Source organism: Peromyscus eremicus, chromosome 2 (genome assembly GCF_949786415.1).
Source record: "Peromyscus eremicus chromosome 2, PerEre_H2_v1, whole genome shotgun sequence".
Lineage (NCBI taxonomy): Eukaryota > Metazoa > Chordata > Mammalia > Rodentia > Cricetidae > Peromyscus > Peromyscus eremicus.
This window is the reverse complement of record NC_081417.1, coordinates 145,437,619-145,464,834: the sequence shown is the minus strand read 5'-3', so window position 1 is coordinate 145,464,834 and position 27,216 is coordinate 145,437,619. Positions and strand designations below refer to the sequence as shown.

The window sequence follows — 27,216 nt, the reverse complement described above, 5'->3', positions numbered from 1 at the left end:
GAAAAGGCGCCGCGCCCTCGGGGCGTCCCTCTTCCCCGGGGCGAGCCCGGCCCGCAGAGTCGGCCCTGCTGACGCCCTCCCTCCCGGCTCCGCCCCGCGCCGCCCGCCCCGCGCCGCGCCTTCCTCGTCCTCGCGGCCGCCGGGAACCCGGGAGCCGCCACCATGGGCCGGGCCCGCCCCGCCGCGCGCCGCCCGCACAGCCCGGACCCCGCCGCGCAGCCCGCGCCTCCCCGCAGCCGCGCCCGCGCCCTGGCGCTGCTGCTCGGAGCCCTGGTGGCCGCCGTGGCCGCCGCCGCCGCTGCCCGGGCCTGCGCGCTCCTCGCCGACGCCCAGGCGGCCGCGCGGCAGGTCGGCGGGGACCGGAGGGGGACGGTGCACGGGGCAGCCGGGAACAGTGGCTGCAGACGGAGGCGCAGAGGAAAGCTCTGCCCCGGATCCGGGAAGGGGGACTGGGGAGGCCGGAGGGGACCATGGCCAGGACAGGGTAAAGTAGGATCGGGCCTCTGGAAGGAGAGGGAGGGCACCCAGAGTAGACAATGGATGAAGGCGTGGATGTGAGGCAGGGACCAGCCGCGACTGGTAAGGGGACAAGGAACTCTGTTGAGCTGATATTTGAACAAACGGGCTGGCAAGTATGGAGGGGACTCTGGAAGAGGATGGCAGGAGCTACTGTATCCGGAAGCAGCTGCCCGCTCCGGGACTGGGAGAGGGGACATTGGGGCCTAACAGGGCCTGTCAGCTCAGCCCCTTCCTCCCAAACAGGAATCGGCATTGAAGGTTCTGGGGACAGATGGCCTCTTTCTCTTTTCCTCGCTGGACACTGACCAGGATATGTACATCAGCCCAGAAGAGTTCAAACCCATTGCAGAGAAACTGACAGGTACCAGAGAAGCTGGGCGCTCACGGGGCGCACATGTCACGTCGGGTTCCCCTACCCCACCCCACCTCCACCACTTTCTGGCTGGTGGGTGCACCCAAGCGCATTTCAGTCGTGATTGTGAATGGTAACACTAACATTCCTTCACCACCCTCCCTGCCACATCATGGAGATACTTCAGGAGATGGAGACACCCGCTTGCCAGGCTAGAAGGCAGAGAACCAGGTTAGACCTGGCCATCGGATGGCAGGGCTCTGCTCTGGCTGGCGGGGCTGAGGATTCAGAGAGGCTGTGTGCAGTGGCCGTCTGCAGAGAGTCAGGAAGCGGGAACCACAGCTGTTTCCACTGCGCTATGGCACAGCTCCTGGGTGCTGTGCGATTCTTTGCTCCTACCAGCCGGTGCTGCCCAGGTGCAACTGTTAATTTTCTTAAAATGAAAGAGCAGGGTGATCTGAGTCCCAAATAAGTTATAAAGTGCTTGTCCCCACCCAGGCCGTGTGTGTCGGTGCACTTGTGAGTGTGGGTGCCCGTGTGATGGTCAGAGGACAGCCTGTGTGGGTTGGCAAGTGTCGGTGGGCGGCGCCTTCCACCCTTGGAGGCGGAGTCTCGTTAGCCTGGAACTCCTCCACTTATGCCAGGCTGGTGACCAGCAAGCAGCCAGGATTCTCTTGTCGCCACCTCCCCTCTCATAGTGCTGGGATTAGAGGCACGCACGCACGACTCTGCCTGACTTTTTACATGGGTTCTGGAGATCTGAACTCATGCTTTATCAAGTGAGCCATCCCCCTAGCTGCCACTGCCACGCCCCCACCCCCAACCTTTGGAGCTAGTGGAGATTGAACACAGAGCTTTGCTTCTGCTACTCAAATGTTTTACCACTCGGCTAAGCTGTATAGTCGGGGCAGACTTCCTGCCTCCTCCCCAGTTTCCTCTTTTGTCCTCAAACTTAGGATCTTAGGCACCCAGCTGGGCGCCAGCTGGTTGTGGAAGCCTGTCCTTGGGTGAGAGGCAGGGAAGAGGAAAGCAGTTACTTTCAGGGGCAGGTATAATAGAGCATCATGGGCTTACCAGCTTTCAGGGATGGGTGTGAAGGATGATCACTTGCTGGCCCAGGGTCCTGTGGTCACTGCTAGAGGAGGATGGTCAGGTGAAAATGCAAATTTTTTTTTATGTGTTTGCATGTATGTCTGTCTGCATGTATGTGCACCCTATGAGTGAAGTACCCTCAGAGGCCAGAAGAGGGCATCGGATCCCCAGGAGCTGGAGTTACAGTTGTGAGCCACCATGTGGGTGCTGGACATTGAACCAGGTCTTCTGGGAGAGCAGCCAATGTTCCTAACCACCAAGCCATCTCTCCAGCCCCATCTATTTGGAAATAGAGTCTCACTAAGCTGGCCTTCAGCTCACCATAGAGTCCAGGCTAGTCTTGAACTTTGGATTCCTCTGCCTCAGCTTTCCAAGTAGCTGGGATCATAGGTCTGTGCCACCATGTCCAGTTATTTTTGTTGTTTTGTTTTGAGACAGGGTCTCTACAACAGCAACAACAAAGGCTTGGGCCACCAAGGCCCAGTTCTTAATAATTAAACCACTAAAATCATTCAGTATGCGAGGCAAACTTCATAACCCCCTTTCCTTTCTCTGATGTTGCTGTTTTAAAATTCTACTGGCCGGAGGTGGTGATACACACCTATAATCCCTGCATTCAGGAGGCAGAGAGGGAATAGTACCACAAATGTAAGCCAGCCTGATCTACATAGCAAGTTCCAGGCCAGCCTAAGACCTGTCTCAAATAGATAAGTAACAACAAAGCTTTTACTGCATGGACTTACAGATAGAGAAATAACAACGATCATATAAAAATTGTTTATTATTAGTGCATATGCACACATGCACACATGCGTGTGCCACAGCACACACCTGGAGGCCAGAAGACAAGTTTTGGAAGTTGGCTCTCTTCCTTGAGGCAGAACCTCTCTTTTCTTTTTTATTTACTTATTTATTTTTGGATTTTAGAGACAGTTTCTCTATGTAGCCCTGGCTGTCCTAGAACTCACTCTGTAGCCCAGGCTGGCCTCGAACTCACAGAGATCCGCCTGGCTCTGCTTCCCTGTGCTGGGATTAAAGGCATGCGCCCCCACTGCCTGGCTGAGGCCAAGCCTCTCTAATTTCTGTTGTACAGCTCATGTTCTGGAGATAGAGCTCAGGTCAGGCTTACGTGGCCAGTACTGACTCACCCAGTCTTGCTGAGCCATCTCTCCAGTCCAAAAGTGATCTTTTGAACAGGGCTGCTGTGGACTGGTAAATAAAAGGGCAGTTTGCTGAGACTAACCCCTAGAGGTTCCACTCGGTAGGCAGAGGTATGCTCTGAGCAGCTGTGGTTTGAGGAGGGAGCCTGGGTACTTCTGATGACTATGGTTGATAGGTGCCTATGATATGCCCCATTCGGCTTGGCTAGTCACCAGTGCCGCTAAGTGACGGGCATTGTCTCTTCGTCTGTCCTTGGGAGCCTGTAGGATAGAGCTAGCATGTCTCATTCTGTCACAGACGACCATTCTGTCATTGCTTTGGAAGTCGGTTTTCCTCTCCTTAACCCTGGATTGTGGCTCCATCCACATGGGAAATAGGAGGAATTTTGCATCTCCCTATGAGAGAGCTGAGAGAAGTTAGCCAGCCCTAAACTCCTCATGCAGGGAGGCTAAACCATCCAGAAGAGCAGAGAGAAGCAGGTCAAGTCTCCGCCCACCGATGCTCACCCAGTGAAATCGTAGCCTGTAGCCTGATGCGTCTTGCTTTACTTTTTGCACGATTCCCTTGAATGAGTCCCTCACAGTCCCCTAAGATCCAGAAGAAGGTCATAACTAATCATGAATTCAGAGTGCCACAGGCCCAGCTTTGCGTTCTGACTCCCTCCTTGCCTAGCCTGTGACAATGGGGACGTGACTTGTCTCCACTTATTTGCAAAATGGAATTGCTAATAACATCATCTGCTCCTGGGCTCCGCTGAAAGGAGCATCCCGTGCATGGCATTTGTCACTTTGGTGACTGTTAGTTATTAGCCCTGTCCCAAGCCTAGCTCCCTCATCACAGGCATCCTGGCGCCTGAGCAGGGCCTCTTCAGCCACCTCTGTCCCACAGGGTCAGTTCCTGTGGCCAGCTACGAGGAGGAGGAGCTGCACCATGACCCCAGCGAGGAGACTCTCACCATAGAAGCTCGATTCCAGCCTCTGCTCACAGAGACCATGACCAAAAGCAAAGATGGCTTCCTAGGGGTGAGTCGGGGCACGGGAGGGACCCCTGTTGTCAAAACTGCCTGTGTACACTTGCTCCTGAGGACAGGCCTGTGCCCGCTTCCCCTTCCTCCCCCATGCCAGTGTCCCGCAGTGTGCCCACTGCATCCAAGAAGCTGAGCTTGCTTTCCAGTTCAGTCTGGTGGGAGAATGGGGGAGCTGCCGGAGCCCTTCCTTACACAGGGAAGTCTGGGAAAGCTTCCTGGCAGAGGTGACATCTGACAGAGGAGTCCCCAGGGACAAACTGGTGGACTGGCACAAAGAGCAAGAGTCATGGAGCCCTGATGATGGGCACTTCCCGTCTGTCTGTTTCCTGGGCACCTAGCCAACTCCTGGCATGTGGCAGGTGCTCCGTCAAGTGCCAGTGACCTGGATGCACAGTGCAGCATCTGGCCGGGACTATGGGGAGGACGAGCCCCTGAAGGAGAGGAGGGGGGAAGCAGACAGGTGCTTGTGTTACCAGTTTCTTCCCAGCTCAAGGCCCTGAGGACACAGTGAGCCCATTGCAGGGTCGTGCCCCCCCCCCCCCGATCCTGCTGGCTGTCCGCTCTCCTAAATCCTCTGGGGTTCCTTCCTAATCGCTGGGGTTGCCCCCCACCTCCTTGCCTTCTGTTCTCTCTGCCATGAGCAGCCATCGTTGTATGCCCAGCCCGTACCTGCTCAGCAAAGCCCCGCTTCTGCATGAGCAAGAGCCTGTGGCAGACGGTGCCAGGCAGGCCAGAGGGCCAGTGTGGCTGGCCCAGGGCCCGTGAGTGGCATGGCGGCTAACGGGGCAGCGAGAGAAGAGACTAGATTGCTGAGGGTCTCTGTTTGACTTTTAGCCTTTGCTTTACAGAAGCCAAATTCCTCAGTGGGTTGGTTGTGGGATCAGTTTTGTGCTCTCCAGGCTGGGGGTGGGGTGCAAGCAGACCAGTTCCTGGAGTGGGTAGAGGCAGGGGGATGGATGGAGGGAACAGCCCGGAGGATACAGAGGGGAAAGAGCAGGGTGTGGCTGCTGATGGGACATGGGGAGCGGAGCGGGTGACTCAAACTCCTGGCTGGGGACCGGTGCTAGGTGGACTGTTTGCCCAAGCAGGGGCTATAAGAAGAAAGAGAATATCACCACTAAGACACAACACATTGAGGAGGCCGGGGCATGTCAGGGGACAGTTCTGTAAGTGGAAACATACATGAGTGGAGGAGGGGTTAGCTGTGATGGCCCTGCCCAGCAGATAGCTCTCAGGGAGTGGCGGGATAGGAACCAGGGGGACCTCTGTACTCAGGGAGGTAGGGCAGTGCCCCAACCCCGCCCTAGGACAGAACCCTTCCTCTGGCAATGCCCTGCGGGGTTGGCCAGCCTGTGAGCAGGACCAATAGGCAGGCAGTTCAGCTTGGCCCTCCTTTGAGAACCTGCCTGTTAGATTGATCTGGATGGGAGCTCCTGGACCACTCTCCTCCTCCTGCTGCCTCCCTCTGAGCCTGGCTCTTGCCACTGTGGAGGCAGAGGGAGAGAAGGAGGCCTGTTGCCCAGCGAGGATTGGCAGTTTCCCAGTGGTCCGGATCCCAGGGGTGTGGTAGCCCTTCTGTCCTGGTAATGATGCTTCAAGGGGTACAACCCCTGTCTGAACCGGTAATATCAGAGGAGCTACAGATGGCGGGCCTGTAACAAGGGGCCACATGCCTCCAGGGTCCTGCTTCTGAGCTCCGTGGCACATGTGGATAGCCCTGTAGCTGCTAACTGACCTCTTCTGCCACACACACTCCTCAGGGGAAGGCCTTGCCCAGGGGCCGAACACGATGGGGCAGGTGACTTGAGGCAGGGCCTTCTCTGGGGGTGACCTTCCTTCCTCTTCCCTGGGACTCTGCTCTTAACTCTGGAGTTTTCTGAATTTTTCACTTCCCTCGGTCATCAGACTCAACAGCAAACCCAAACTCTGGTCAGCTGTGGTTGGGGGGAGGCAAGACCGCCTGAGGGAGCCAGGCAGCCTGGGGCAGGGCCTGGCACCCGGGACTGGTTGAAGGCTTGTGTAGATGATGGGGGTGGGATCTTGGTGAAGCCAGAGCTCAACCACCCTGTTCTAGGCCAGGTGGCACCTCCAGCTACTCAGCTGCGTGCCCTGAGTAAGCGGCCCTGGCCTGGCCTGGACCGGGAAAGCCACTGAAGCCGGGGCAGGGTGTGTGTGACATGAGCTTCTCTCGGGCAGGACAGTGCTAAGATTGTGGCCATCTCTGAGGCACGACCCTCCCCATCCCCCCTCTGCTGTCCCAGCCTATGGTCTGGCTGAGCTCGGGGGACATAGACCTAGAGTGCTGGTTTCCCTGTGCCCAGGTCTCCCGCCTCGCTCTGTCAGGCCTCCGCAACTGGACCACTGCAGCCTCACCCACCGCCGTGTTTGCTGCCCGCCACTTCCGGCCCTTCCTGCCCCCTCCAGGTCAGGAGCTGGGCCAGCCCTGGTGGATTATCCCTGGAGAGCTGAGTGTCTTCACAGGCTATTTGTCCAACAACCGCTTCTACCCACCGCCGCCCAAGGACAAGGAGGTAAGGACAGCACAGGGAGACGCAGTCCCCACCTGGCCCTAGCTCACGAGTGGCCCTTCCTAGGCGAACCTGGACCCCAGCACCAGGCATCCCTCCCCTTCGATCCCCCTCCCCCAGGCCTCCCCTTACAGATCCAGGCCCCAGGGTCGGACAAGCCAGCCAGGGTCTGTCTCACTGCTGTCTCTAGGTCATCATCCACCGGCTCTTGAGCATGTTTCATCCCCGGCCCTTCGTGAAGACCCGCTTCGCCCCTCAGGGCACTGTGGCCTGCCTAACGGCCATCAGCGACTCCTACTACACTGTGATGTTCCGGTGAGTGTCTCGATGCTTGGAAGGGTAGGAGGAGGCCTCGCCGTTGACCCCCAACTTTACGGCCTCCTTCCGTATAGGCACAGGCTTTCTGGGCCCCAGTTTCCTCAGTGGGTCAGGGGAGTAATGGGTTCCCTAGAGGACACACAGTTTGGTGAGAGGTGTCTGGAACTGCAACTGGCGGGTGGCCAGGGTAGTATCATTCACACACAGGTCCAGAATACGGGGCACACGAGCACACACACACACATACACATACGCCCCTACCCTGGAGAAGGATGTTGGGGGTGGGGGTCAGGGCCAGGCTTCCAGGGAAGGCAGCACAGAGACTGGGCCTTCAGGAATAGTGGCATCCCCTGCTTTCTCCCTGTCCCTGATCCCACAGGCATTGGGCCAAGGCTCCCTAGGCTCTGGGAAACACTGGGAAGGGGTCCAGGCTCAGCAAACCCCGTTCCCCACAGGATCCACGCCGAGTTCCAGCTCAGTGAGCCTCCTGATTTCCCCTTTTGGTTCTCACCCGGCCAGTTCACCGGCCATATCATCCTATCCAAAGATGCTACACACATCCGTGACTTCCGGCTGTTCGTGCCCAATCACAGGTAGGAGCTGGCCCTGGCACAGCCTCAGGCCCCTGCTACTGCATTCTGCTACTTAGTTATCCAGTTCCCTGAGCTCAGACATCAAGGAGCCCAGAGACCCTTGAGTCTCTGCCTTTTCCCCTTGGTCCTCAGCACCACCACTTGGGAGGAACTTGTTGCTGACCAAGAGGAGGCAGCGTGCGGTAGCTAAGGGGTCCCACTGTCTTCTCACAAACATCCCCAGGCATCCCCTCCATCTCTGGGGAAGCCGAGTTTGCAGATGGAGGCCCTAGAGCCACAGGCCCCCTAGGGTCTTCACTGCTGTCCTGTAGCTGCTAGCAGGCCCTCCCAGAAGCTAGTGTCTCCTGTCCTAAGATAGCCCGACCTGGCCTACTTGTGACGCCCAAGGGAAGGTTAGAAGCTGGGCAGGGCCCATGGGAGTCCAGGAGACTTCCCAGAGAGGTGACATCTAGCCCAAGCCCTTGGGGAGTGCAGGAAGTGGCCCATGGAAAGGCTGGAGGGAAGGTGGTCACCACAGAGTCTTGGTGGGACTTCTAGGACAGCCGTATGCCAGCTATTTGCCTGTTTGGATCAGCCCCATCAGCAGATCGGGGAACTGAGGGGGTGTATGGAGGGTGGGGATGGCTTCAATCGAGTCTTCCCAGATAGCAAATGGACTTTCAGCAGACCCACGAGAATCTGTGCAAGGCTGGCACCTGAGCTGGGAGTCCTGAGGCCCCCATTCAAAACTTGCTCTTGGTAGTAATGGGCTGTGTGGCTGTGGGCAAGGCCCTGGCCCTCTCTGGGCCCCAGTTTCCTCACCTTCCAGGTAGAAGACTGACTCCTGGCCTGTTTCACCCACGCAGCAAGGGTAGCAGTGGTTGGGAGAGCCTGCTCCCACTGAGAGAGAGAATGACAGGACAGAGACACAGTAGTACACCTGATCTCGTGAGTTTTGTTCAGTGGGGCAGAGGCTGGCCTCAGTGTACCTGTTTCCATGTCCTGGACTGAATAACACAGGAGGTAGATGACCAGACAAGATCTATTGCTTCTGGGCCTGTGTCTAAGAACCAGGCCACAGGAATAGGCCTGAGGGTATTCAGTCACGCGCACACTGTTGCTTGGCGGTCCTGGGGCTCCCCCGTGTGGCAGACCTTCAGATTGCACTGACCAAGCCAGACTTCTGCTGTCCTCTGCAGGCAAGAGCCAGCCCAGGAGGTTCTTCCAGGGACCTTAGCACCAACATGGTTCTTACTGCTGCCTCTTCCTGTGCCCTACGGTGAGGCACTGGCCACCTCTCTGCTGTATGTGGGTCATGTTATGAGAGCCCTTGTGAACTGTCCAGGCCTGGCCCAGGCTCTGCTGTCAAAATCCCAGTGACACCCTATGGAGTCTCAGTGTCTCCAGCTGTTAACAGGACAACTGCTTGCATTAAACCAGATGGCACCTGACGGGTGACTAACGGGCTTTGATGGTGATGTTGTTTCACCCTGGCATCCCCAGATCCCTGAATGTGGACATGGAGTGGCTGTATGGGGCCAGTGAGACCAGCAACATGGAGGTGGACATTGGCTACATACCCCAGGTGAACACTCAGGTGCCCCTACCCAAATACATGCAGCTGCAAGGCCTTGCCCTGAGCCCCGTCTCCCCACTTCTGCAGAGGAGACCATCCCTGAAGGTTTCTCAGGGCCTCTCTCTGAGACACCCCTCACCACTGACTTCCGGCCCAGATGGAGCTGGAGGCCAGGGGTCCCTCAGTGCCCTCTGTGATCCTGGATGAGGATGGCGACATGGTTGACAGTCACCTGCCTTCGGGAGAAGCCCTCCAGTTTGTGTTTGAGGAGATCAAGTGGCACCAGGAGCTGAGCTGGGAGGAAGCTGCCCGGCGCCTGGAGGTGGCCATGTACCCCTTCAAGAAGGTGAGATGGGGCACGAAGGCCAGGATGAGGCTCCATGAGGCTGTGGTCTAGTTATGGGCGCTGTACCGGAACACTGGGGCTCAGGGCCAGCTTCGGCACTGGACTCCTCCCTGGTACTCTAAACTTGGAGAAGGGTCACGCCATGCCTCTTCACACACACACACACACACACACACGTGCACACACACACACACACACACGCACGCACGCACGCAAATGGATAAATACATACTTTACATGCATAGCCCCAAACAGGACCTCACTACTCAGGAGCTTCTGTCTTGGTCTGACCACAGGTCAACTACCTGCCCTTCACGGAAGCCTTTGACAGGGCCAAGGCCGAGAACAAACTTGTGCATTCCATCTTGCTGTGGGGGGCCCTGGACGACCAGTCCTGCTGAGGTGAGGAAACCCCCTGGTCAACTCTAAGGGAAAGTGGGGAGCTTCATACCCTGTGGATGGGGCACATGAGGCTCTGGGACAAACAGGACTTGGAGCCGTAAGGACCTGGGACACCTAGGACTGGGTCCCAGGGGAGGTTTGCTGTGCTTGCGCTGAGCCTAGAAGATGACGCTAAGTGTAGAAGAAAAGGCCAAGCAGATGTGTTCATATTCGGCCAAGCAACTTCCCCTCCAAGCCCGTTTCCTCGGCAGTGAGATGGGCAGAGTGTCCCGACTCCTGACTCCTGACCCTGGGTGTCAATGTATCTTGTACTCTGTCAAGTAAACAGTGCCAGAAGCTGGGCTTGGGTTTCTTATCCAGAATGTTCACCAAAGACCTTCTGGAAAGTTCTCTGGGTGTCCAATAGAGTTCAAAGGTTGTAGCAGGAATCTTAAAAAGTTCTTATTAATAAAATCAAACCTGAGGCCAGTTATTGGGGTGACTGCCGGGGCTTGGCGGAACCCAGAGACTCTGAGGGATCAGTAGAGGTTTGTTGCATGATGGGATGAGGAGGGTTTGGGGTAGAAAGTGCCCGTGTAAAGGCCCTAGGGACAGCTAATTGGGACTGTGGTACTGTCACTGCCAACACGCTCCTGGCCACCCCAGCCTCGGCCCAGGATGCCAGGATGATCGTGTTGGTCCCACCGCCCCTTCATGGAGCATCCGCTCCTTGGGGGCTGTTCTGGGCTTTTTTATTTGTCATTTCTTGAGATAAGGTCTCACTCAGTGGCCCGAGCTAGCCTATAACTCACTCACCACATAATCCAGGCTGGCCTTCAATTCACAGTAATCCTCCTGCCTCAGCCTCCTGAGTGCTAGGATACAGGCGTGTGCCACCACTCCTGGATAGTATGTACTCTTTCAACCTGTTATTTCTCCTGGGTGCAGAGACAGTCTGCAGCCCACAGATTTACCCAAACTGAGATCGTTGCTGTGAAATGGGGTTACTCACCCTTGGCCTTGTCCTGAACAGGTTCAGGGCGGACTCTCCGGGAGACTGTCCTGGAAAGCCCGCCCATCCTCACCCTCCTCAATGAGAGCTTCATCAGTACCTGGTCCCTGGTAAAGGAACTGGAAGACCTGCAGGTGAGCAAGGGGTCCGGGAGAGTAGCCTGTGGAGTCCCCAAGACAGCACTAGGCCCAGGTACCAGGAAATGTCATTGTCCCCACAGGTCCAGCAGGAGAACCCACTCCACAGGCAGCTGGCGGGCTTGCATCTGGAGAAGTACAGCTTCCCTGTGGAGATGATGATCTGCCTGCCCAATGGCACCGTGGTGGGTCCAGGGAAGAGGGAGCAGCGGGCAGGGACAAGAGAGGTGGTCTCCTCCTTAGCTCATCTCAGCTGGTCTGAGGCTGTCATCTCTATCGCTGGCATAGGGATCCTGAGCAGGAGACTTCAGAGGCACTTTTGTCGGGGAGGGGGGTTATAGCAAGGTACTTAGTACAGCAACAGCGTCAACATGTCCCCAAGGGAACCTTGTCAGTTCAGTGGACAAAACATGGCCCAAGGGAAGGTTCCCTGGACCACTGTAGCCAGGGAGGAAGAATAGAGAGGAATAGAGGAGGACCTGGCCTGAGCCAGCGTTTCAGATCCCCCTCTCCCTGCAGGCTGTCAGAGGGCCTGGCATCAGGTCACAGCAGCTTTGGAAAATGTGCCCATTTTCAGACTAGTAGAGCAAGGCTCCAACTCTGAGCAGCTGCCCAGTCTTCAGTCTCAGTGCTACCGGAGTGGGAAGACAGAGCGACAGGAGGGTGGTGGGCTGGCTAGCCTTTAGGGGGCGGTGGCCAGGAGCAGGAGCCGGGGCTGGATGGAGGGGAAGGGACAGGGTGCAGGAGGCTTCTGCTGGCCCAGGCTCAGGTGAGAAAAGGCCCTGGAAGTGTTGGGGAGGAAAGGCCTGCAGGAACAGTCAGGTGGCTCGTGTGTGTTCTGGCTCCTACCCCATGGAGCCTGCCCTGAGGGCCTGAAGACAAGGAGACAGGATTTGGGGGACTCTTGACTGGCGGGCACCTCACATCTCCATAGTCCCCTCATCCGTGCCTCACATATGTGTCCGCTCACTGCAGACCCACCCCACCAAGCTCTGCAGAGAGGCAAGGACGCGATGGCATTCGGGCCCAAGTAGAGAGACTCTAAGGACACACACTGAGCACTGGACATTTGGATAGGTGTTCAGGGGTCATGAGAACAGGAGAGAGAGAGGCCGTTTGGGAGGCACAGGAGTAGAGGAAAAGGTGGTATTGAAAGGTGGATTTTCTGCTTAGTGGGTGAAGCGGGGAGGCACTCCCTCAGTAGAGGGCTACATGGGAGCTGAGGAAGAAGGACACAGCCTCGCCTGGGCAGTTCTAGCAGTGTGATCACCCTCAGTGTGACAGCTGGTGATGAGGTGGCCTGGGCAGATGTGGTCTCTGGCCTCCCCCGTTCTCCTCACCCAGTCCCTCTCCCAGGTCCACCACATCAACGCCAACTACTTCCTGGACATCACCTCCATGAAGCCTGAAGACGTGGAGAACAACGTCTTCAGCTTCTCATCGACCTTTGAGGACCCATCCACAGCCACCTACATGCAGTTCCTGAGGGAGGGACTCCGGCGTGGCCTGCCCCTCCTCCAGCCCTAGAGTCCTTGAGAAAATGGACCTGGTGAGAACCTGGCAGACAGATTCCACACACCCTGGAGCCACAGTGCCCTCCATCCATTTCACCCTGGAAATGGTCCCCACCTCATCCCCAGGCTGCCCAGAGAGGTTGAAGGTCAACTGAGGTGGCTCCCTTCAGTGAGCCTGAATGATGGCGGATAGATGAAGAGGCCTATGATAATAGTAGCATACCACCATCAGCTCTTTCCTACTCATCTGGCTCCGAAAACTTCAAGTCCCCCCAAACAAGGTCGGGGTGATCTCCCTGACCTTCTACACAGTGATATGGTTCAGGGCCTCCGTGTGAAGAAGGACTAAGCTGGAAAGACAGACTGCCCCTTCCTTCTTGGCTCCCCTCTCAAGCCAAAGGAACCTAAGAACTTGGCCCTAGGGCCAGGCTGCCAGCCCTGTGCCTGTTTGGAGCTTTCTATCCTGGCCATCCCCCAGGCAACTTTCTGTGCCCAGTGCCCCCAGCTTGGGGGGCATTGTCAGCTGGAGACAGCTGTGGGAACCTGTGCACAGACCCCTTCTGCAGAAGTGGAGACCATACTGCCACCCTTCAGAGCATTTAACCTGATGACCCAAGCCCAGTCCTGTTTGGGGAGTTGGAGAAGTTCACTGTGAAGTAGGTTGTACTTCAGCAATGGGGTTCTGGGGGCGGGGGTAGCCCTACTGTCTGCCCCTAGCACAGGTTCGTGACAGGACTTGTGGAGCCAGTGTCCCCACGACACCTCCCACCCTGAGCCTGCTCCATAGAAGTGTAGCCCGGCCAAAGAACAGGCTCCCCACAGGCAGCACTATCTAGGCCCCCAGGGTCTTGCAGACAAACGCATTTGCCACTCTGTGGTCACTGGGTCCCCTTGGCTACTCTTAGGGACTTGGTCCACATCCTGAACCACTGACCATGACCAGTCTTTTTTATGCACACAGAAAAGTGTTTTTATATGAACTTTCTCACAGTTTATAGATATTTTTTTTAAGAGTCTGAATGCTGAGGAGAAAGAAGGTTGGCAATGGCCTCCCCCAGCAGCAGCCGCATGATGGCTGGGTCTGAAATCCCAAATGGATCCAGCCTGATGTTCTCGCAGTTGCACGTGGGGGGATATGCCCATCTCCCTTCTCTTCCACCTTTTTACAAGCAGTCTTCTAAGGATCAGTGTTTCCCCGGCTCCGTCCTGAGCTTCACACTCCCAAGAACTGCCTGATCGCAATCGCATTAAGGCCTTCTTGACATCACCCGGTTCCCTGTGTGCCCAGGTCTTTCCCCCGCCCCACCAGGGGCTCAGTCTTCACCCTAGCAGAGGAGGAAGGCTGGTAGCCAGCCGTTCCCTGAGCCCGGCTCCCCTGCCTGCTGCTCATGAGTCACCCCCTGAGACCACCTCACAGTGTGAGACGCCCTGCAAGGATTGCACACGTTTTCTCATGTACTTCTCACTGCAGACCAGTGAAGTGGAAAATCGCCCCTATTTTCAGACCAAGACACTCGAGTCCTAGGAAAGCAGAGTGAATCAAACCACATGACTCCATGGGTTGTGTCTTGGTTTTGGGGGTGCCTTGGTTGATACAGCACCCCTGCTCATTTCTCCGTGGTGGGAAGGAAATCCTTTAAAATCATGACGACTCCTGCAGGTTGTGGTGGTGCATGCTTTTAGTCCTAAGGAGACAGAGGCAGGCGGCTCTCTGTGAGTTCAAGGCCAGCCTGGTCTACAGAGCAAGTTCCAGGACAGGCTCCAAAGCCACACAGAGAAACCTTGTCTCAAAAAAAACAAAACAAGATCATGACTCATGATCTGACCAAACAGAGCAGGTGCCAATAGTTGCCAGGTTCTCTGTCCTGAGAGGCAGTTCTTCCATGAGCCCCACAGAGATGGAGGGCACCTGAGCGCTTCACAATGCCTCTGCCGTCTTGTAGGCATGGTGCATGTGTGCCACCCAGCCTCGAAAGGGGGCCAGAGTGGACTCCACAGTGAGCAATTCTGGTCCTACGTGAAGTACCAGTTGCAGGGGCTTTCTGAGTCTTCACCTGATGCCTCTGCACATCCCCAGCTGCCATCTGGTCACTCCTCTGCCTCTTTCTCCCCCCCTCCCCCCATTAAAGCATGTCCTGTAATAAAATTGGAGAGTCCAAGGGAACTTGCTGCTTCTCCTTTGAGCAGGATGCTCAGTTTCTGTCCTTCCGAAGTCTGAATGCTGCCTCTGTTGGGAGATGGGCAAGGATGGGCACATTTGAGCTGGACTGTCTTTGGAGCCTTGTCTGTCAGCAGAGGGCTTGAGTGACTTGCCTAAGGTAAGTCTGTAAAGATAGAATGATAAAATATACCAAGTAATCTGGAACTTTGTCTTGAGAACGGTCCTGAAGTTAAACCCGTTGTCTCAGAAGCTGAGCCTATGACAGGCATTAGGTGGTTAGAGGAGGAAAGGCACCTGTAGGGGACAGCCCACTGGGTAAAGGTGCTTGCCCCCAAGACAACCTGAGTTCAGTCTCTGAATCTCACGTGGCTGAGACAACCGATTCCTAGTTGTCTTTTGACCTCCACATGGGCACCATAGTGCATACACATGGTGGGGAGGGTGGAAGGAAGGGAAGGCCTGTGAAAAGAAGGCTTGAGTCAGAAGAGGGCAAGGAAAAACTGCAGAGCCAGAGGGCCGTCAGCGCCTAGCCTTCCAGAGAAGGGCTCTGGACTAAACCCCTCTGCACAGCCAAACCAGCCTTTTGTGCTTGTGTCACTTTGACTAGCATGGTGAGGTGAAGTCAGTTTCCAGGTTAGGGGTTGATTAAACCACTTGCAATCTTATGGGGACCAGAGCAAAATGAAGTGCAAGAAAAATGTAAGAATCGTCTAGTTCGGTGCTACGGAGTGGTGCCTTTGTCACTGATGTGACAGTGATAGCCTACAATCGAAGGAACTGAGAAATTCCTGTTCTCTACAACTTGAATGGTGCCCCATCTGTGTTTAGATGTAAATGTTTACAATTGTGATACAACTGCCCTGGGATTCAGCACAGCAGTAGCTGTGCAGGTTTACCGCCTGAAGCAATAGGCTATACCAATTTCCCTAGGTGTGTAGTACACTGCTTTATGTAGGTGTGTGTTAGTACACTCTATAATGTTTGTATAACTCAGTCACCTAAGGACACGTTCCTCGGAGAGCACCTTGTCTTCAACAACGGATAACTGTAATTTCAAGGGGACAACAATAGAGAAATAAAGCATGTATGGGCGTAGTAAGGCAGATCTGGGCGTAGTGCCCATTGTGACTGCATCAGGCTGTCCACCCACGAAGCCAACAGATTTGTCCCTGACAGATGGGGATTGCAGGCTTTGGGACCAAGGGAAGGCAGCTGGTGAGTCAGGCAAAGCCATGTACTGAGGGCAGAGAATGAAGTGTCCCATTAACTGGATGCCATGGAGATTAGCGAAGTGAGCTTGTGAGCTTGGAAGGAGTCTCCTGAGTTCATCAATCCAACCTTCTAATCCACAAACAGAATTATGCTGCACGCGTGTGTACGTGTATGCATGTGCGCGAGACAGCGAGCTTTTAAATAGAAGAAAGCTACTCCGAAGCACTGGAGGGCGTGCATCAAAGGCGAAAACAGCCATTTTTGCTGGGGGCCGTGTCAGGGAACCATGAAATGGGACGGGAGTCCAGTTTAGTCAAGAATGCCAAGACGAGGTTTCGGAGACTTGCAGCAATAGTAGGGGCGACACCAACTATTTAAGGCGCTGAGCTGCAACACAGGCAGATCGCCGCTGCTCAGAAGTTTGTAGAGACTAAAGGTGGGAAGGAAGACGGAAGCAAAGTCCAGCGGCTGAAAGCAGGGGCTCAGCGTCCTAGGAGCAACATGCATAGCGGGGCGGCCTGCAGGGGGCGTGGCCCACATGGGGGCGTGGCCTCCCGGGTGTGCCGTCCACTCAGAGACCGCGTCCGCTCCGGCCCCTTGCTAAGCCCGCCTCTCCCGGGCGTGCAGCACGAAGCGCAGCTGCAAACGATTGCTTCCGGAGGCGGGCTAGCGGAAGTGACGTTTGAGGCTCGGCCGCCCGCCGGAGTAGGAGGGGCTGAGGTGAGTCCGGAGCTTGAGTCTGAGGTGAGCCCGACGCCGGGCAGCGCGGCAAGCCTGCACGGTGGGCGCCGCTGGTCCGCTGCCAGCGCCCCCGTCCCGGCGCAGGGGGAGCGCGTGATTCCTATTCCCGTGCGAGTTCTCGCGGGAGTCGCCGCTGTCTGCCCCCCCCCCCCCCGGCGGGGACACTAGTCCTGAGGCGTAGTTGCTGGCCCAGTCACCCAGCCGCTGGGGGCGACCCAGCCGTTAGAGCGACCCCAGGCTCCGCGCCCTGGCCGTGGCGTTTCTGGGACCTACACCGGCCTGGAGGCTGCGGCCCGGCCCGTGGGTCCAAGGGCCGCCGGACGGACGCGCAGTGAGGACTCGGCCGACCTTGGCCTGGGCGGGGTCGCCTCCGCGGGGCGGGGGGCGCGTCGTTGGGGGCGCGAGGCCTTACATCCGGCCGGCCGGGGGACCCCCGCGCCTTCCGCGCAGCTGTCCGCCGGGCACCGCCGGGCGAAGTTTCTCCCTGGCCCAGGACTGCCGCCGGGTCGAGGCCCTTGTTGGAGCAGAGCGGGTCTGCCGAGAGACGGCGCGTAGGGACGCGCACGCTGCCACCGCGGAAGGGGCCGCGGCAGCGCCGAGGTGCGAAGAGCCGGGTCTGCCGACCGGGCGAGGGCTAGCGGGCACGCGGGGGGCGGGGCCTCGGTGCTAAGTTAGTGTCGCCTGCAGCGGTGCCTTACAGCCAAGCGCTGGCGGTGCCTGGCAGAGGCCGTGCCGTGGGCCGGTTGGTTACTTCCTTTCCGTCCTGAGCGGCCCCAGAGGCAATCGAGGCGGCTGCGGACTGAACTGAGGACCCGGCGTGATGTGTGAGCAGAGCGCTGAGGGACTGGGATGAGCTGGATCAGGGTTCTGCGGGGTCCCACGGAGGCAGTGGTATGGACTAGGGCTCAGAGGGGGCGTGTTGGGAGCTGATAGCCCCGCAGCAGTGTGGACCAGCGCAGAGGACGAGGGAGGGAGTGTGGCCCCGAAGCGTGCACTGGCCAGACAGTATCAGAGCTTGGTTTGGAGAGCCAGAAGGTGGGGTCCAGCTATTCGGTAGGCCCTGCTGGCAGGAGGGCTGTAGAGTCTAGGAGAGAGTTGAAAGATTTAACGCCAGAGAAGTAGAATGAGCAGTTTATTAAAATCTGCCTTCGCCTAAGGATTAGATTCAGATGGAGTCTTTGGAGATGAAGCAAGACAGGAGTGGATGTAATGACAAGAGTTAGATGGCATTCAGCAAGAAATCTGGCACACAGGGACTTTGTAGGGCACACATACCAGAACCTAGACAGTGTCTACTGTACAGTCTCTGAGTGACTGGCCAGACAAGTCCTTTCCTTTCTCCATGTATATCATAAGATGGCAATTTTCTCAAGGTAGAAGAGGAACTCCAGATTTTCCTGAAGAGATACTGCCCGTCATGTTCAGCTCATCCTTGTTCAGCCCAGACCTGGGCACCCCAGTGACTTCTAACCCAGGCATTGCAAGCCCTCACGACAAGACCCTTGGTCTGCCTTTTGCAATGTCTTAGGATACTCTGGCCTCTTTTAAAATTTCTTTGCTTCCCCACTCTTCCCCAAACTCAAAATGGGGTCTTAGATTGTAGTTAACTCATATGCCCACATGCCTAGTGCATCTCTTAACGATGCCCAGCCTTCCTTAGAAAAACGTATATTCGCTGGGCAGCGGTCGTGCACGCCTTTAATCCCAGCACTTGGGAGGCAGAGCCAGGGAGATCTCTGTGAGTTCGAGGTCAGCCTGGTCTACAGAGCAAGATCCAGGACAGGCACCAAAACTACACAGAGAAACCCTGTCTCGGAAAAAATGTATATTCTTGGTGTTTGACAGACATAAAGCTCACTGACTGAACCTCCATGCCAAGGCAGCTGTGAAGAGTGCACTCAGGAGTATTGCTTTGTATGTTAATCTTAGAAATGAGTTTTTACAATAAAACTTAGGAGTAACTGTCTTGTTTTAAGTTTCATTAAGCACTTGTCATCCACCTACCCCAATTTCACTGACCTTTAGGGTAGCCTAGAGTGGCAGATTTTCTCTTTTTTGGGGTGTGTGTGTGTTGTGTTTTGTTTTTTGAGACAGAGTTTCACTGTGTAACAGCTCTGGCTGCCCTAGAACGCGCTCTGTAGACCAAGCTGGCCTTGAACTCACAGAGATCCTCTGCTTCCCAGGTGCTGGGATTAAAGGTGTGTGCCACTACTGCCCACCAAATGGCAGATTTCCTTTTCCCCATTTTATAGATGAAGAAACCAGTATTCAAAAGCATTGAGACACAGCCATAGAAGACCAAGCAAAAATTAAAAAAAACAAACTCTTGCAGCTGGAGGTGTGGCTCTGTGACAGAATGTTTGCAGTTGGGGGATGCATTACAACCACTTAAATCTCTTCCAGTAGACTGGAATTAGCATGAGTTGGCTATTGATTCTTTCTTACCCACTTGCATTCAAGAATAAATGCTTGGGCTTGGATGGTACCCTGGTTTTGCTTTCCTTTGAGCTTTGTAACTTCCAAAGGGTTCTGACTGCATCTTCAAGGCTTTGCCTCGGTTAACCTTAGAGCCTGGAAGTTTCCCCAGGTTGGCCAAGCTTTCTCAGCAAATCAGAAATATAACCTGTTTAGAAAAGCCAGTGACAAGTTAAGGGCAGCCTCGTGGGCTAGTTTTCTTCCTTTAAGCATTGGAGGTGGTTTTAGCAATGGCTTTGCAGAGGCTTGTTTTGTGACCACCAAGTCCCTGCTCTCTGGGGTTTGTGTCACAGGAAAGATCTCATGCTTCCGGGAATGGCCTGATATGAAGGAGTCATACTTCCAGGTTTCCGAAGCTGCCCTGTGGGTGCCTTGTCCTTCAAGTGCAGGAGCCGGCTGGAACTATCAGGAATGGAAGCCAATGTGGTAAGGAGTTCCAAGGCAGGGGGCTAAGAGAGCCGAGTACTGAACTTGCTGATGTGCTAGGCCCTGAGATGCCAGTTCATTTTAGCTTTTTACTAAAGCCCTGGAATTTGAGCAAGCTGTCATCCTACTTCCTTTTGGTACACTTCATGGGTCCGTGTTTTTACTTTTTTATGCAGAGGAACATGAGGGAACCAGAACAGTCCGTACCCCCAGCTAATTCTGGTTCCTTCTCTGGACCCTCCCAACCATTGATTGACTACTTTAGCAGCACCAGGTGTAGAAACCAGCCCTTACAACTGACTCACTTCCAGAGGAGAAAGGCAAGAAACAGTAGTTAGACTCCCTCTGAGGTTTGGGGGTTGTCCATCTCTCTTCTCCAGACTATCCCAATCTGGCAAAACAAGCCACATGGGGCTGCTCGGAGTGTGGTAAGAAGAATTGGGACCAATCTACCCCTGAAACCTTGTCCCCGGGCATCCTTTGAGGTGAGTACTGGAAGGGTAAGGAAAGTAAAGAAGTATGGGAGGAGATGCTGCTTCTGTGCCGGAGACATCTTGTCAGTTGCCAAGGCTTTTGCCCACTTTCCTGATCACTTTTTCATTTCCTGAGTGCTTATATAATAGATCCTGGTCTAAGTTGTGCCTTTCTGATTGCATAGACATGTGACCACAACAATCAGATTGCAGTTTGTTCATAAATTGATAATCTTTCATCTTACCTTTGTTGATGCTGCTAAGTGACTCAGATCTTATAAGCTTCCAGCAATGCATTTTATCAAAGCAGGTCAGAAAGCCTTTGCTAAACCAAATCTCCAGATGACGTACATCAGAGCTGAGGCATTGTGTCCTGGCAGGTCTCTCTCCACATGAGTGCTGTGACTCTCGAGTAGACCTGCTTTTCTCACCAGCCCTATGAGTGGGCCACTTAGCCTCTATTTTTAGTGTTTCTCTATGGCCTCAAACCCCCATCCTCGTCTTTCTGTCCAAATATGGCACTGTATTACTGGGCTGCTTTACAGGCTAATCTCTGTGTCTATGGAGGCTTTAGCTTCCACTCTACAGCAGAGATTCCTGTCTGAACTAGGTCTCTGAGACCTGCTTCTGTAGTAGAAAATGAAATAATGTTCATTAGAGCCAGATGGTGGTGCATGCCATCTAGCACTTGTAAGGCAGAGGCAGGAGGATCTCTGTGAGTTTGAGGCCAGCTTGGTCTACAGAGTGAGTTCCAGGACAGCCAAGGCTACTCAGAGGAAAAAAGAACTCCTGGTGAGGCGCCAACTGTGTTAGTTAGGGTAGTGAGTATGGGAAACAGACATGAAAGCATTATTGGCACACAGAGGAGATAGAAACACATGCATGAAAGAATGTGGGCCTTGGGGAAAATAATCTATACACATTAAACGGGGAAATTCAGGTCAGTCCATTAAATAGCCTGATTTGTAACCAGGAACCTTTCTCCTTACTCTAGGAAGCCTTCCTTACTCATTGCTGGATTAGCTGTCCATTTTGCATTAATTGATTAGCTCTCATCATGTTGGATAAATGTTGAATTTTGCTTTCCTACAGACGCTACCTAACATTTCTGACCTGTGTTTGAGAGATGTGCCTCCAGTCCCTACTCTGGCTGACATTGCCTGGATTGCTGCAGATGAAGAGGAAACATATGCCCGGGTCAGGTAGCTGAGGCAGTAGCTGCTCCGCTGGTGATGGGGAGCTTCTACCAAAAGTGGCAATCAGCAAGGAGGGTGTTTATGAGAGGCTGAGGCCAATAGGAATGAGCTTAAAGGGAAGCAGTAGAACCTGTGGGGTGAAGGAATTTAATCAGGGATACAGCGGCCAGTTGTCTGTAGTAAGACATTTTTCTTTCTCTGGCTTAGGAGTGATACACGCCCCTTGAGACATACCTGGAAGCCCAGCCCTCTGATTGTCATGCAACGTAATGCCTCAGTGCCCAATCTTCGTGGGTCTGAGGAGAGGCTCCTGGCCCTGAAGAAGCCAGCCCTGCCTGCCCTAAGCCGCACCACTGAGCTGCAGGATGAACTAAGCCACTTGCGCAGCCAGATTGCTAAAATAGTGGCAGCAGATGCAGGTAGGCGCCCCACTGAGGACGTAGCATAGCGGGTTATCCTTTCCCCTTCCCTGGTTATTGAGCAAGATAAGGATGAGAAAAATTATAGTCTCTGATTCAGGAGGACTTAGGCCCAGGGCTCTAGAGTTGATCTGAAGCCCAAGATATTCTGTAATATCCTTTATTGATTGGTTTGATTAGTAACAAATTTTTAAGTTAATCTGTGACACTGAGCAAATTCCTTCTCTTAGCTACAAAATCTAATACTCTTCCCAGCTACCTTTAAGATCACATATCCCATGAACCCAAAGAATCCCCCCCCCCTTTTTTTTTTTTTTTTTTTTTTTTTTTTTTTTTTTTTTTTTGGTTTTTCAAGACAGGGTTTCTTTGTGTAATAGTCCTAGCTGTCCTGGAACTTGCTTTGTAGACCAGGCTGGCCTCGAACTCACTGAGATCTGCCTGCCTCTGCCTCCCAAATGCTGGGATTAAAGGCATGCACCATCACCACCCTGGAGCCACTTTTTAATATAAACATTCCTCACCAGCACCATGAGATATATCTCCTTAATTACCTAGCTCCCTTTCCTTGTCCTTTCAACCAGGGAGTACTTCTCTCTGTAGCTTTCTGCATACAATTAAGGCAGGGCCACTGGAAATAGAGAGGAGCCTGCCTTAACCAGAGGCATAAACAACCAGTAGGTAGATCTTCCAGAAGATGCTCAGTGGCTCAAAGACATAGTTCCTAAACCTTAACAGCTAGTAGAGCACGTGAAAGTTGTAGTGTGGGGGGCAGTAAGATGGCTCAGCAGGTAAAGGCACTTACCACCAAGCCTAACTACCTGAGTTCCATCCCTAGGACCCACATGGTGGAGCAAAGAACAGACTCCTGAAAGTTGTCCTCTGACCTACTCTGTGTAAACCTGGACCCACACACAATAAATAAATGCAATAATTTTTTGAAAAAATTAAGCCATAGAATATGAAAAATCAGTGTCATTTCTTAGGAACTCTGAAGACAGTTGTCTCAATTAAAATTGGGAAGTTTTGTCTAGAACACTTTGAGCTCATAGATAGCAAAATTCAAAAAAGTCAGAACACTGACACAGTTGAGAAAATGACAATATAAGAAATGCAGGCCTTGCTTAGCTTCAGTTTAAAACAGGGCTGCCAACCTAAAGCTCACTGCATTGGGAGCATTTAGGAGTCATGACTTTATGTGGGAAGGGGTTTCCTCTCTTGGACACTACAAGAGCCTGTGCTTCTCTGCCTACGTGGAGCCCTCAATGGGAGCAGAGTGGGGAAGGCTCCCTTGGGGAGGTCCCACCCTTGGCACTCTAGGAATGTCATGATGTGAATTCAGGGAATGAGTGTGTTCTGTAGGCAGTGTTTGTGAGATCACTGCTTCATTGCAGCCCAATGTCCATTATATCTGTTGTTTTCTCTTTCAGCTTCGTCTTCATTAACGCCAGATTTCTTATCTCCAGGAAGTTCAAATGTCTCTTCTCCTTTACCTTGCTTTGGATCCTCATTCCACTCTACAACTTCCTTTGTCATTAGTGACATCACTGAGGAGACTGAGGTAGAGGTCCCTGAGCTTCCAACAATACCCCTGCTTTGTTCTGCCAGCCCTGAATGTTGCAAACCAGAACACAAAGCTACCTGCAGCTCGTCTGAAGAGGATGACTGCATCTCTTTGTCCAAGGCCAGCAGCTTTGCAGACATGATGGGCATCCTGAAGGATTTTCACCGGATAAAACAGAGCCAAGACCTGTGAGTATCTGATAGGAGCTCTGGTAATCTTTTAGTCACTCATGGCTAACAAGGTAATTGTGTTACTATATTCACAAAGCTTGCTGACTGACTAGGGCCTAGTTTGTGGAAAAGCAAGTTTCCATTTGTTCTGTTAAGTCACCTCAACCAACTGTTAAAGACTCAGCAGTTAGGAGCACATACAGGGGGGCTCAGTGGTTAAGAGCACTAGCTGCTCTTCCAAAAGACCCAGGTTCAATTTCCAGTTCCAGGGGACCTGACACCCTCACTGACGTATGCAGGCAAAACATCATTGCACATTAAAAACAAACAAAAAACCTCAGTAGCTTTTTAGTTTGCATACTGCTAACTACCATGTTTCAACATGTTCTACCCTTCAAAGTTGGGGGATTGTATGACATGCTAGTGTCTCAAACTAGTAGACTTTTTGGTGGAAGAATTGCATAAAGTTAGAGATTTTATTTTTAAATAGTTTGGCACTGGAAAGATGGCTTGGTGATTAAGAGCACATACTGCTCTTGCAGAGGACCCAGTACCCATAGTACCAGCTTCTGTAATTCAGCTCCAGGGGACCTTACATCCCTGGCTTCTGCAGACACTTGTACTCACTCATACGATACTCTGTAATGCAAAACCTCCAAGTTCTGGGACTTGAGAACCAAGTGTTTGGTTTTGGTTTTTTTTTTTTTTTTTTGAGACAGGGTTTCTCTTTGTGGCCCTTGGCTTGTCCTGGAACTCGATCTGTAGACCTGTCTAGCCTTGAACTCAGAGACTAAAGGTGTGCATCACCACACCCAGCTTGAGAACCAATCAAGCTTTTCAGATTAATAATTAGTTCCTAAATCTGGCTGCCCATCAAAACTGCTCAGCTTTGGGGTGTTGGTTGGCTTTTAAAGACAAGGTCTTACTGTGAAGACCTGGCTGGTCTGGGACTCACTTTGGAGAGCTCTGCCTGCTCCTGTTGGGATCAAAGGCATGGACCATTACACCCAGCCCAGATTTGTACATAGTAAATTTACCAAAGCAGAATACCCAGAGAATGGAGCTGTGGTTGACTTTGCTCAAGTCTGGGTAATCGGGGCAAGCCTGGAGTTGGAAGCAAGGCCACTCTCAGGCCCCTGAAAAGCTTCCTTGGTAGACAAGCTCTAGAACTGCCTGAGGGAGCCTGCCCTTTGCAGTTTCTCCAAATGTGCTTAGCTACTCTACCAAGGATCTTGTTCTTGGGCACCTTAGTTAGAGATCGACCTTGATGGCAAGTACCCAGTATAGCTGTACTTGTTAGTACTGGGCAAGAAACTATCCTAGTCACTCTGGTCTTCCTGTCTAGCCCATAAAGGCTCTTTGATCTCTCACTTCCCCAAACTCAGCTGCTGCCTCACCTGGTTTTGGTCAGCTTTGAGCCCTTCTTCTAGTCAGTGTTCTGAAACATGCCCTTGTCTATCTATCTATCTTGAGCTACAGCTCAAGCTGGTCTTGAACTTGCAATCCCTCTGCCTCTGTCCCCTGAATGCTGTAAGTATAGATGTTTATTACCAGCTTGGCTTCTTAGACCAAATTATATCCAAAAATTTTTGCCTAACTTCTTCCACGTGTATCCTGGCATCTTTTTCTCGTAGCCAGGTCAGCTAAAGTTCAGAAATGTGATAGACCAAAGAATCTTCCTTTTACTTTCAGATTTAAAGTCAATCTTGGTCTTTGTGTATTGCCTCAAAGATCAGTAAGACACCTTCATGAAATGTGTAGAAGTTAACAGCTTCAGACAACTGTTTTCAGAGCATTCAGGACCCTCTCTTCTGTGATAAATGTGTGCCTACCCTAGAGTTTATTTTGTTCCCACAGTTTCTTATAATGTAAATGTTTTGCTATGATTTTTATCTCTTATTAAGAAAAAAAATCTCAGCTCACTTAAGGGAAGATGCTGGTAGGATGTCTTGGCACCAGAACTAGTAGGGATCAGAAGGGCTGAGCCATCAATCACTTACTGCAAGACCCTCTTGAGATTAGATCAGAACGCCAACAAATTGATGGGCCTTCATTTTACCCATATTTTGTAGCCATGTAACAAACAGGCATTTGGGGCTGGAGAGATGGCTCCAGCACTGGCTGCTCTTCCAGAGGTCCTGAGTTCAATCCCCAGCACCCACATGGCAGTTCACAACCATTTATAATGGGGTCTGATGCCCTCTTCTAGAGTGCAGGCATACATACATGCAGCCAGAGCACTCGTACATAAAGTACTTAAAAAAAAAAATAAATAAATAAAAGGGCAGTCTAGTTAAGAGATGGGGTCCAGAAACAGCTTAGCTTGGTTTTAAAAGCTAGAGGTTGACAGTGACTCCATGTCTTGGTGCTGAATCTTCCCACGGGTGTAGGAACATGCACTGGCAACTGCTTCACAGACTAGCTGTGAAGATGCAGGAGGTGAAAAGTGCATACAGAGCATGACCCAAAACAGAGCAAGTACTCCCTAAATACGAACTCTTGTGTCTGCAGGAGCCGGAGCTTACTGAAGGAAGAAGACCCTGCTGTGCTTATCTCTGAAGTCCTTAGGAGGAAGTTTGCTCTGAAGGAAGAAGACATAAGTAGGAAAGGGAACTGACAGTCAGCACTGACTGCAGACTCAGTCTCATGCTCCTGAACTCCTTCAATAGCTGCCTTCCTCGCTGCAGATGTCTCTGCCTCAGTTAGAAGTCTGCAACAGTCTTGCCAACGAGCTAGGGCTTGGGCTGGAAGAGAAGAGCTGGATTATGTGTTACTTGCTCTTAAACCTGACAGAAGCTAAGGTCTGTGGTGTGAGATGAGGCATTTGTTACAGGTAATCTGGTGGGATGGAGTGTCTGTTTAAGAGGTGAAGTTTGCCGGGCGGTGGTGGCGCACGCCTTTAATCCCAGCACTCGGGAGGCAGAGCCAGGCGGATCTCTGTGAGTTCGAGGCCAGCCTGGGCTACCAAGTGAGTCCCAGGAAAGGCGCAAAGCTACACAGAGAAACCCTGTCTCGAAAAACCAAAAAAAAAAAAAAAAAAAAAAAGAGGTGAAGTTTGTTGTTTTTCTTAGTCTGTGTGCACATAGGCCCTAACTGAATGCCTCAGTTCACTGCATTAGACTCCATTAATTGGTCTCACTGGACACTTGTGCACAGTGTCATTCTCAGCGGCCTCCCTGCAGCACCACAAGGCTAGTGGGGAGTAGCTCTTCATGTTCATGTTCACAGGGACGATCTTATGCTGCTCCATCATAAACCCACACCAGTGCCCAGCAATCACCTTTTTCTTCTAGCTATAGCAGTCAGGCCACTGGGCCAGCCAATACTTGGCTGCAGCAGGGAGGCCTGGGCTATTTTTTTCTTAAACATATTTTATAAAACTACAACCAGATCTACCCTCCAGGGCCTCATCAGTTCCACTGATTGACATTTTTTTCTTCCATGGACTTAAGTCTAGGAAGGAGAAACAGGGAGAGAAAAGAGCATACCATCCTTCTTCTAGGACAATAACTGATTTCTCTGGGTTGGGCCAAGATTTTATTTACTGCATCATGCATGACTCAGGTGCCCTCAGGGCCCTTTTCTCTATGGTATGAATACTGCGTGTCTTGAGTTGAAGTACTACCTGACATTAAATGAAGGATTTGGAAAAATGGTGCATTTTCTTTGTCCATCTGAGTTTTGACCACAGTAGCCTTTGGGGAGGGCTCCTGTTAATTGTAAGGTATGTGAGCTTTCTTAAACAGGCTCTTGACTTACTTTATTCTAAGGGGTTTCGTCCTCCTTTCCATAGAAAATTTCCCAAAACTCCTAAAAGCAATTACATCTGGTAACTTACTGTGGTTTG

General features: G+C 52.9%; 2 protein-coding genes across 5 annotated transcripts; both read left to right on the top strand.

Annotated features, from left to right (window-relative positions):
* The first annotated feature begins 557 nt into the window (after nt 1–557).
* Selenon (selenoprotein N) lies at nt 558–13,947 on the top strand. The gene is made up of 11 exons (XM_059255167.1): nt 558–880; nt 4,013–4,146; nt 6,473–6,682; nt 6,870–6,994; nt 7,453–7,590; nt 9,073–9,154; nt 9,303–9,491; nt 9,788–9,893; nt 10,906–11,018; nt 11,105–11,206; nt 12,378–13,947. Exons 1-11 carry the CDS (start codon nt 832–834, stop codon nt 12,546–12,548), a joined length of 1,419 nt encoding a protein of 472 aa, XP_059111150.1. The 5' UTR covers nt 558–831; the 3' UTR covers nt 12,549–13,947.
* Nucleotides 13,948–16,512: 2,565 nt separating this feature from the next.
* On the top strand, nt 16,513–26,169 carry Mtfr1l (mitochondrial fission regulator 1 like). Of its 4 annotated transcripts, none has more exons than XM_059255164.1 (7): nt 16,513–16,628; nt 19,418–19,550; nt 19,931–20,035; nt 21,116–21,225; nt 21,427–21,638; nt 23,066–23,387; nt 25,881–26,169. In XM_059255164.1, exons 2-7 carry the CDS (start codon nt 19,536–19,538, stop codon nt 25,984–25,986), a joined length of 870 nt encoding a protein of 289 aa, XP_059111147.1. In that variant the 5' UTR covers nt 16,513–16,628; nt 19,418–19,535; the 3' UTR covers nt 25,987–26,169. The 4 variants fall into 4 exon arrangements, with proteins under 4 accessions (XP_059111147.1, XP_059111148.1, XP_059111149.1 ...); XM_059255165.1 differs by lacking the exon at nt 16,513–16,628 and adding an exon at nt 16,634–16,652; XM_059255166.1 differs by lacking the exon at nt 16,513–16,628 and adding an exon at nt 16,792–17,249 and having other exon boundaries at nt 23,102–23,387.
* The last annotated feature ends 1,047 nt before the right edge of the window (nt 26,170–27,216 follow it).